At 52.2% G+C, this 10,693-nt stretch overlaps 1 protein-coding gene across 1 annotated transcript; it reads left to right on the forward strand.

Moving 5' to 3' along the window:
- Positions 1-1,264: 1,264 nt before the first annotated feature.
- On the forward strand, positions 1,265-10,065 carry LOC113976045 (SRSF protein kinase 3-like). The gene is made up of 11 exons (XM_027700800.1): positions 1,265-1,310; positions 1,467-1,575; positions 2,069-2,156; positions 3,695-3,782; positions 3,950-4,056; positions 5,972-6,134; positions 7,314-7,399; positions 7,848-7,955; positions 8,387-8,456; positions 8,541-8,633; positions 9,870-10,065. Exons 1-11 carry the CDS (start codon positions 1,265-1,267, stop codon positions 10,055-10,057), a joined length of 1,146 nt encoding a protein of 381 aa, XP_027556601.1. The 3' UTR covers positions 10,058-10,065.
- The last annotated feature ends 628 nt before the right edge of the window (positions 10,066-10,693 follow it).

Raw genomic sequence — 10,693 nt, forward strand, 5'->3', positions numbered from 1 at the left:
CTTGGGTGAACAGAGTAATGTCAGCTCTGGCACTTTGGGTTGTCCCTGACAGGATGGGAGTTTTGAGCCCAGTCTGACGCTTAAATAAAATTGAGCTGGGAGCCTACTGGGTGCCCAAAGGCAGGCTGTGCCTTTGGCTGCTGTGCTGGGAGGGAGTATCAGCAGGTGGAAAGAAACTTTAGCATTTTGGGGAAGTCACGCCTCTATCTCAGCACCTGGAAGAAAGTACTCCCTGTCATGTGGCTCCTGCTGCCACCAGCACCACCAGCCCTCTATAATTATTTCTGAAAATCCTCTGGTTCAGAAGAGTTCTTAGCTTAAGCAACCGGATTTGGAGGATTTAAAGGTCAATAATTCTACCTGTGCTAATGGTCTATGGGGATTATTATCACCTGTCTCGAGCTCTGACAGTGTGTGTTAGCCTGAAGCTTCGGCAGTACAACCAGTGACATTTCCGAATTTTGAAAGGCTGGGTTGGGAGTGCCCCAGCTACGGCAGCTTACATCTGTATTGCATTAGCAACAGGGGCTCTGGGCTGCTATTTCAGTGCTGAAGCCAGCTCTGCACTGGTGCTGCAGCGTGGGGGGACAGCAGTTGGATTAGTCTGTCTGTACTGTATTAGTGTTTGCACCTTGGGCTGTCATAGTAATAAACCCCCAGAGCAGCCTCTTGCTGGGATGTCACGAGATGGTCAGTGATAAACCCATGCTCTGGCTCTGGGGCTGGGCTGTGGGCAGAGGAGCAGTGCTGTAGTGTCTAAAATGCAGGTTCTGCTTCACACCCCTCTGGAGCTGGGGGCTCCTCCTGACAGCCAAAGCCCAAATGCATTCCCTCCTCAGCTGGAATGGGAAGGGAATGCTTTCCCTGGCTGTGGGAGGGAATCCCACAGACCCCGCTAAGCCCCTGAAAATCCATGCTGGACACAGAGAAACCTGAGACTCCCACCTGGCCCTGGCCCTGGCCCAGCCCCAGCCTGCCAGCTTTCCTCTTCTGAACTCTTAAAATAATCCCTGTCTCCACGAAGTGCCAAAAGTGTTTTTAAAGCCTGGTTCCAGGAGCTGGTGAAGGGAATGGGAAGGAAAGGAGCAAGGGGGCAGCAGGAGTAGAAGAGGGAATCAATGTGCACAGTGTGCAGCAGAAGTACAGCTGCTCTCCAGCTCTCTTTAAAGGAGTAAAGTGCTGAAGATCACACTGCCTGTTCCCCACAACGTGGTTCCCCACTGCCTCCATTCCCTCGTGCCAGGATTTGCTGCACTGCTGGGCCATGGAGGAGCAGGTGCAGGAGGAGATGCCGCCAGCCCAGCACACAGGTCAGTCCTTGGGCGTGTAGCTCTAGAGCCGGGATCGTGCCAAGTTCTTTCCAAGCCAGAGGAGGTCACTGGGACCTGTCCAGTGTCCTCAGCTGCTCCTTCAGCCTAAGAGCATTTAGAGATGTCACTGATGTCTCTTGGCCATGGTCCCTGCAGGAGGCCACCACCCGGTGCAGGAGGGAGAGGTGTTCAACACGCGATACCAGGCACTGCGCGAGCTGGGCTGCGGCGCCTTTGCCACCGTCTGGCTGTGCCAGGACATGAGGTGAGGGGTGAATTGCCTTTTGGGGAGGTGGGAATGGGTGGCTGATCTCCTGGACAGGACCAGCCCCTCTTGCAGAAGCAGCAGAGCACAGCTGCCTGCCTGGAAGCATATCAGCATCCCTGGACATAGGGAAAACCTGGCAGCGAGATCAGTGGGGTGCAAAAACCAGAGCTGGTCCCCAGAAACCAAAGAACATAAATGAGGTGGGATCAGCCCTTGCTCTGCATTTTCTTTTCTCATTTAGACCCTGCAGTATCCATGCTCTGCCTTTTCCTCTCCAGTCCCTTGCTGGTTCCTGGGGCAGCTGTGCTGCCAGATGCCAGCAGAAGAGATGCCCATGGGCCTGGCATGCTGCAGACTGAGGCCAAGGGTGCTTGCAGAAGGGCAGCACCCTCCCTGGGAAGCCCAGGGCTGGGTGAAGGGAAAAGGGGAGGTGCTGCATGTTAGGGCCACTCTGACATGTGCTGGCTGGCAGCTGTGGTTCATTTCCCAGGAGGAAGAAACAGGTAGCTGTGAAGGTCCTGAAAAGCAGGGAAGGCTTTGCTGATACTGCCCAGGATGAGGTCACTCTCCTCCGCTGTGTAAGTAAATTCTAGGGCTCTGTGCTTCGCTCCAGAGTTCAGGTCTGAGTATCAGCCTCACCATCCCCTCTCCCTTCAGGTCTCAGTACAAGGAGCTAGGTGGAGAATAGGAAAAAAACACAAAAATTAGGAAATTCATAGAAATCACCCTGGTGTAGCATTGGTTTCTGAAACAGGAGCCTTCTCCTTCCTCCTGTCATACTGGGACGTGCTGGCTGTGTCCCACTTGTCCTGTCGGCCCATTTCTTTTAGCTGAGACTGAAATCCAGCAAATAGGAGGAACCTGCAGAAAGATAAGGTGGATAATCAACAGAAGAAGATGGTAACATTCCTAAGAAGGAGATGGGAGCGTGTCTGCTGTATCTCTGTCATTCCCAGCTCAGGAGACATTGCTCTATCCCAACACTGATACTGAAGTAAAAGACAATATCTGCAATAGAAAAAAGTATGATGTAGCAAAAATATAATAAACGTCTGAAGTCAGAAAGCTTCTTCCTGTCTTTGCTAATGAAGGTGGTAATTAGGTGTTTGTATCTGTTTCTCAGTGAGTGGCCTTTGAAGGTGCTTGGGCTTGAGCTGCTAGTTCTAGAAAGCTATGGTTACAATTCTTTAAGCTTGCCCAAATACAAAGTTACATCAGTGTCAGATGAGTAAAAGCCATTAAATTTTACATTTTAAATTACTCTGTGGCCTTTCTCCAACAGGTTTGAGAAAGGTTTAGTTCACACCTGTAAATCTGCAGGCCCTATCCAAAGGGACATGAGCCAGATGCAGTGATGCAAGAGGAAGTACCAAGTGGCACTAATTTAATGTAATCAGAGGGCTGCTTTTCTACACATCAGCACAACCCTGCATAGAGACCAAGCCTTCCCCCTGATTTATTAGTAATTGTCTCTGAGAGACACGCCTGCCCATTCAGCAGCATCCAGCTGGTTCCCAGGGCTGTTCCCACCAGCACAGGGAGGTCAGTGCATGCAGAGCTGCCAAGAGAAGCGATCTGGGCCCCTGTGGCTTCCAGGGCTGCTCACCCCTGTCGTGCCAGCACAAACCTTTTTCAGAGAAATTACTGAAGGGATGGTGGGAGTTTTAAAAGGTGATGTCCCAGCCTGCTACTCTTAGCTCTGGGAACAAGGAGCAAAGGCTGCAGAAAGGCAAAGGAAATAGCCATTGCTGCTGAGAGCAGGGAGCTGTGTTCTTGGGGAAATCCCCTCCCAGCACTTTATGGGTCTGTATGGATAGAATAAGCAGCAGAAAGTCTGCTAGACACTATCAGCAGGATCAGTGTGAGTTATTTTGACACTGAGGGTGATGGCCCCACCTGGTCAAGAGTGGGACAACATGGAGAAACTCATTCCTTGGTAACAGACTCTGCTTGTGTGCTTGGAGCATTTGGTTTGTCTGATGGTGTTTTCATGGGATTTGTCATGAAGTGCCAATTCTTGGAAGAGAAAGTCTGGCAAACAGGATAAAACAAGTGCAAGGTGTCCTTGTGCATACAATACCTCTAATTGCAGCTTTCTTGGAATCCTCCCCCTCAGGTGAACTGTATGAAGAAGAAGGATCGGGCAGGAGAAAATATCGTCTCTTTGTTAGATGACTTCAGAATGATTGGAGAGAATGGCTTCCATATCCTTCTGTGGAGAGTGGTGCAGCTCTGAGCCAGCAAAGCCTGGGCACATGGAGGTGGCTGGAGGGGAGAGGTTTTTGAGGATATAAGGAGGTATTTGGTTGCTCTGGTGAAAGGTAAAGGGTAGGATCTTCTCCCTGTTAGTGAATCCCTGACTCTTTCCCACATATGTGCCTGGTATTTGAGGTGCTGGGTCCTTCCCTGCGATGTCTGATGGGAAACTACACAACCCAGGGACTGCCTTTGCCTTTTGTGAAAAAATCTTTACAGCAGGTGAGAATTTAGCTGGAACTGGGCGAGGGCACCAAGGGACTGTTGGCTAAGGGACATGCCATAGTCTTCTTCCCAAAGGGATGGGCATTACTTGGGCCTTACTTGAGTGGTACTGCCCAAGCTGCAGCCTCCTTGGGTTTGGCAAGAAGTCAGGGCCACCACCATGGAGCACCAGCAGACCTGCACCACGGCGTCAGGGCCGGCACTTCTGTTCCCATCATCTCAGTAATCGTGGAGTTCTCCAGCAGTTCTGCTGCTCATAGGGGTAGCAGGGGGCAAACAGCCTACCATAGTTCTGCTTCTTGTGTGCAAAACATGTGTATCTCTGCCCTCCTGCTGCCCTGAGAAGTCCCTTCTGGAAGGAATGCCAGGCCATTGGCATTTGCCTTGGCATCAAGCTGCGGGTAGCACTGTCAGCTCCAGCAGCTTTCTCCATGGTACCACTGAAGGCTGCTCAAGGTCTCCCTCCCATCCTTCCAGGAATGTCTGAATTGCTCATGTGGTTGGCTGGTTCTCCTCCTATGTTAAGGTTTTCCCACATAGAGCCAACTCCTCCTTCATCCCCTGTAAGGATGTGGTGTCCCACTCAAACAGATTGTGAAAACTGAGTTTCTTATGCACTGGCTGTGCTTAAGGCATAGGGAACCTGAGTGAGGCCTTAGAAGAGTTAAAATTACATTTTGCCTCTCATGCTGAGATTTATCAGAAGTCTGCACACTTGCCAAGATGAAGATTTGCTACCCTGATTCCTGTGCCCTTCTAGGGACAATAAGAAAGAAAACTGCTTCCTCCATCATTTTTTTCCTGGAATAGCCTCTTCTTTCTCTAAAGAAGCTCCACTAACACCTGAATAAGTTACACAAAAATGTAGTGGCATTCATCTCTGTGACTCATTTTACACCCAGGCCTTTTGCTTGATCCATTATCTGTTTTAACTGTAAAATCTCAGATCTGTTTTCCCCCTTCAGATCAGCACTGGAGCAGTATTTACTTCTGATTCATTCCAGTTTAGTTATTTAAATCTTTCCCCGCGTTTCACAGTTACCATTTAAGGTTGGTATTTCCCTGGGGCTGGTGTTCATCCCAGAATAGAATTTGATAATACAGAGAATATTTGCCAGCCCTTTATGACTGTCCAGAGTGTTTAAAAAACAAATGTAACTCTCCCTGTAGCATTTTTGCTGTTATTGATTTCTGATAGTGACTGTTCCTCTCTGGTAGGTGTTGTTTATCTCTCCCCTGTGACAGGCCAGGCTTTCCCTGCTCCGTCGTAGGCTGTTCTTTCCCTACATGGCTCTCCTGCAGGGCCCTGAAATCCTCTCTAAGCACTCACTCATGGTCTCTCCCACCTCCTGTCTGGGTTATGCTGTGCCTCCTTCTCTCCTTGTATGATGGGACACCCTCCCATGCCATGTCACTGTCACTCAGATGGAAGTTGGGGGCTGGTTATAATCAGCAGGAAGGCACAGTGATCCTAGGCCACAACAGCCGTACAAACAGGAATGATTTTTCAGAAGAAAGTTCAGCTCCGTGACTGTAATGCCTCCTCATCGCCCCATCCTCCTCCCATCTTACCGGGCTCGCCCATCCATGGTGGTATCCGTGGATTTTCGCGCAGCCTTTTGCTGCGTGTCACCCCAAACAGCCCTTTCCCCACTGGGCTCCCCAGGCCCCCGCTGGGCACGTGGGGCTCTGGCGCCTGCTCCTCCTGCTGTGTTGTGCAACGGAACCCCTGGAGCCTGCTCCCACAGGGCCACCCCAGCAGGAAATAACTTACGGCTGATAGTTATCGTCAGTACCAGAATGCCCACAACTACCCTACCCACTGTGCCTGGCTGCTCTGAGAGCTGCTGGGGCAGGGGGGGCTGGTGGGGCCCCTCGTGTGGCCGGTGTGACGTGCTCCCTGCTCTCCCAGGTGCTGGCCGGGCTGTACTTCCTGCACAAGCGCTGCCACATCATCCACGCGGACATCAAACCGGAGAATATCCTACTGTATGGACACAACAAAAGCCTCCAAAGGCTTCTCATGGATATGCTTGACTGTGGCCAGAGAACACATGTGAAGCTGAAGGGAGCAGGTGAGCACTCCACGGGGTTTGCAGCAAGAAGAGGGACTTACATGTTTATTGCTGGGAGGGAAACAGAGGCAGCAGCTATGGATACCTCAGGAAAGGTTCTCATCTCCTGCAACAGCCAGTACAAAACACTACAGCCAGTTTGGGCTGCTGGGAGGCCTCTCCTATCTCTGCCTAAGACAAACACCAAGGCACCAACAGAAATGTGGTCTTGCAGGTGGGTTTGTGTGGAGGAAAACTGGTCACGTATCTGTTAACAGCCCCCCCCGCACTGGAGCTCACTCTCCTTGGCTTTAAGTACAGGACAGTTCCCTGTGTCTGTTTTCAGCCACTGAAAGGTTTACATACCAAATGGTTTGGTCAGAAAGCTGTGTGACACTTCTGCTCTTTATTTCCCCTATTGCTGAGGTTTGTGGGAGACTTGTATGTACTGCTAATCTTCAAGGCCTTTTGAGACATAATTTATTTGCAGGGAATGGTGTGAATATTGAATAAGATGTAGGGCTGGAGCATTTCTCAAGAGATTAGCTCATCTCCCAGCCATGAGACCTTTCATATTATCCCTGCACTGTGTTCTCCCCTGAGCATTTCTCCCATGACAGTGCTGTTTTGTCTCTCAAACTCTGAGGCAATCAAGGAATCCTAAATTAGTGACTGAGTCTTTTGCTCAGAGCAGAAAAGCACACTATTAGGCATAGGCTGACAGCTCACTGTAAAGCACTAAAGCAGGAATTACTCTTTCCTAGGGTCATATAAAAATGTAACCTTCATGGTGCTTGCCAAGCAGGATGTGTCCAAGGTCTGTGAGAGCCAGGCTGCTGAAGGCTGAGGAGGAATTACAGATGTTTTGGTTCAGACTAGTGCTGGTAGGATGTGCTCTCCTCTAGGCCCACAGTAATTTAACCTTGGTGCTAGAGGAACCTTGCAGCAGGACAGGAGCACATCACACTGTTCAACTCCAAGCTACCATCTTCCCAAATATCCTCTTGTTTTCACTGAATATCAGTGCTTTCTTTGCATTTTCTCAAAAACCAGAGGTGGCCTTTGACTGATGATAAAAAGCATTTTAGGACCTTTTAGGCTGAGAAACTTTAAAGGCAGGCAGACATACCTCTCCTATGGTTAGTGATGTGTACCTGTTGGTTCAGAAAGACACAATTTCTCTCTGTTCTTTTCATCTAGGAGGTGATTCTGGCAATCAGTTGGAAGAATCTGATTTAATGAGCATAGAAGTGAAAATTGCAGATCTAGGCAGCGCGTGCTGGACAGTGAGTCTGCTCCAAGTCTCAATCCTGTAACAACCCTGGAGGCTGCGTGCTCCTTTCCATCCCACCCTGCATGTCCCTCCCATTACAGCTGAATAGCTATTTCAGTGTGCTGAAGAGATGCCAACTTCGGGGGGTGCTATATTCAGCACTCCCAGCTCTGAGCTGGGCCCTGTGCTCCCGAAGACACTGGCAACTTTGGACATTTCTCCAGCTTGCATTTAATCCCTGCAATTAGAAATTCAAAACTATGTTCAGTGAGAAATGTTGGGAGGTAGATTCCCTCTGGTGTCAATGGGGCTGGGAATGTGTTGGCTCTGCCCTTTGCAGAGCTGAGAACACGTGTTCAGTCCTGTCCTGTGTCCCCTCCTTGTGCGGGGAGCTTGTGACCACCAGTGTTGCTCTGACTGGCTTATGGACGCCAACCAAAGGGAGTTTGTTTCTGTTTCAGTACAAGCCCTTTTCCAAGGAGATACAGACCCAGCCATACCGTGCCCTGGAAGTGCTTCTTGGATTAGACTACGGCACTCCTGCAGATATCTGGAGCACAGCCTGCCTGGTAGGACTGGGGACAATGCTGTGCATGCAGGGAGGTGACAGACACTAACTGGCCAGGGCAGTATGTCCTTGGCACCCACCTTTTCATGTAAAGCAAAGCTTCTTTGCTGAGAAGGCAAAAGGGGCTGTCTGCACTCGTTCGCTTTGGGGCGAAAGCGTGCTGCTGATAAAAACCACTCCTAATTAGTTTAAGCTCTAAGGCAATTCACACTCTGTGTATGTCAGACTGAATCAGGCACATGCTGCTTTTCATCCTGATGGAGCTAAAGGTGCTGTTTCACTGTGGTAGACATCAAGCCAGTGTGCCAGTATGAGAATTTCCATATTTTAGGATCAGGTTTGTGTGATCGCAAGGGAAATTGATACTATTATTTAGCAGGGAAGAAAAACTCCAAAACAGTTAGTGAATTAACAATGCTACTCCATTTCTAGGCATTTGAAATGGCAACTGGGGAGTGCCTATTTGATCCTCAACCTGGGAAATATTTCTCCAGAGATGATGGTAGGACTCCATCAGTTTTATTAATTTCACTGACAGAAGTGTCACACCTATTGTATCTAGATGTGTTTTCCCTCCTCTGTCTAGATCATGTTGCTCGTATTATCGAACTCCTGGGAAGAATTCCTCCTCAAATTGCTTTCTCATGGAACAAGTCAACAAAATTTTTCAGCAGGCCAGGTAAGAACAAGAGTAAGGAAGTTTACTTTAAAAATCACAGTGGATCTCTGACACACTCCTACTCAGCTCACACTGAAACACCCCAAATGTTACATTACACAAGATAGATATTTCATAAAGAGCAGTAACACTCCCTGCCCCGCCTACCTCTGCAACCCATGAGCATTCCAGGGATGAATACAAAATCCTGAAAAACAGTCACAGCAAACACCCAACAGGGAAAACAATTCCATTCTTTCTCCTTTGGATTTGGAGAGAATGGAAATACAGACAGGAAAGAGCTACACACCAGGAAGGCTGAAGAGTGTGTAACTGGCTGGATTTCACCCGTTCACTGGCAGAGAACAATGATGACCAGGAATGGGACACTCACATCCTTCCAGCATGGCTGCTATATTTAGTCTTCTGACCCAATTGTAACATCTTTTTTGTTTTATTCTCCCCAGTTCCTTTCCCTTTGACTCATCAGTCTTGAAATTCTTGTCTTTGACTACACTACATCACATCACATGACTCCATCCTTCTGCACTTTGGTCTATCATCCTCTTTCTCTGCTTTCACACTCACTGAGTCCCATAGCCTCAGCCTACCCACAGCTCATTCAGTGCTGAGTGCTGGTGCCATGCTGGAATCCAACAAGCACCTCCCTGCACATCCACACGCTTTGCTCACACTTATTTGTTCTATGGTACTGAAAAGAAATGAGTCAGAACTAGTCCTACGTTCACTCTCCATGTGAACTAACCTGGCCTGACCACACACGTTTAACCTGAATCACTGCATTTACACCACGGGCTCCCGGGGACGAGGGCAGCTCCTCGGTCAGTCGTACACTCTTTCTAGGCCCCACGGAGCTCGTAAACACGAAACGAATTCAACATTAGTGTCTTGTGAGCTCTGAAATAGCCAGATGCATCCGGGTGCCTGTGGGCAGACCCAGGGAACAAGCAGCAATGGCTCCGGCAGGGCTACTCTGGGAATACTTTGCGCGCTCTTGGCATGTTCTCGCCTAGGAAGCGCTCGGGAACGGGGTGCCTCCAAATACTAGCTCGGGAAGATGATTCCTAAGAAAGACCCGAGAGCCAAACCTGCAAGGGGCAGCGCACGTGGAGCTCACAGAGGCGACTCCAAGGCGCAGGCAGGGATCTCTCAGGGCGCTTTGGGTTAATGCCGAGGCGCGGCCACCTCAGCCGCGCCGGTGTGACTGAGGCGCCGCGCCCGCGCTGTCTCCGCCAGGCGCGCTCCTGCGGTTCTCCCGGCTCTGCCCCCGCAGCCTCCCCGGCACCCTGGCGGACCGGCATGGCTGGACCCCGCGGGCGGCGGCCGCCTTCGCCGCCTTCCTGCTGCCCGCGCTGCACTACGCGCCCGAGCGCCGCGCCAGCGCCGCGCAGAGCCTGCGGCACGCCTGGATCACCGCGCCGTGACCGGGCCTGCCGGCGGGGGCGCCGAGGCCACGGCGGGAGCTGCTGCCCGCCCGCCCGCCCGCCCGCCGCCCCCGGTGCGCGGACTCCTTCGAGCGGACCCAGCTGAGCATCCCCAGCGTTATCCCGCCGCGCCCGGGCGCCGCTCTCTTCCTCCCGCGACCCTGCAGCGCTGCGGAAGGCACAGAGCGCTCCCTCCGCGCACCGGCACCGGGCGGAGCCCCCTCGGCCGAGTGCGGGCAGAGAGCGCCGCGGGGCCCCTCCTCCCGCCGAGGGGCCGCCCCTCCGCCTCACGGCCCCCGCGGCCTTTGTTCGGGGCTCCTGGGACGGGGTCCGGCCGGCTATGGGTGCGCTGGCCCCGCCGCTCCGGCCCGGGCGGGGCGGGTCCCGGTCGCGGCCCCGGGCGGTGCCCCCGGGACCCCTCGCAGGGACCCCCGCCCCCCGCACGCGGACGTGCCGCGCGGCAGGCCCCACGCGCGGCGACATCGCGCATGCGCCCCGCGCCCTCCGCCCCGGCCCTCCTGGCCGCCCCCCGCCCCGCCCCTTCGTTCTGCCACGTGTCCCGACGCGGGAGTCGCCCCGCGCGCCGCGCTCGCGCCCCGCCAGCCCCGCCCCTCGGCACGTAGCGCGGCTCGCCCG

The sequence above is a fragment of the Neopelma chrysocephalum genome, unplaced genomic scaffold, assembly GCF_003984885.1.
Source record: "Neopelma chrysocephalum unplaced genomic scaffold, ASM398488v2 Primary Assembly neopelma1_147, whole genome shotgun sequence".
Classification (NCBI taxonomy): Eukaryota; Metazoa; Chordata; class Aves; order Passeriformes; family Pipridae; genus Neopelma; species Neopelma chrysocephalum.

Excerpts from the sequence above, each read along its gene's own strand:
- LOC113976045 (XM_027700800.1), top strand. The coding sequence starts at position 1,265 with ATGGAGGAGCAGGTGCAGGAGGAGATGCCGCCAGCCCAGCACACAG. Across the intron at positions 1,576-2,068 it reads TGGCTGTGCCAGGACATGAG|GAGGAAGAAACAGGTAGCTG; the intron begins GTGAGGGGTGAA and ends TTCATTTCCCAG. Across the intron at positions 7,400-7,847 it reads TAGGCAGCGCGTGCTGGACA|TACAAGCCCTTTTCCAAGGA; the intron begins GTGAGTCTGCTC and ends TTTCTGTTTCAG.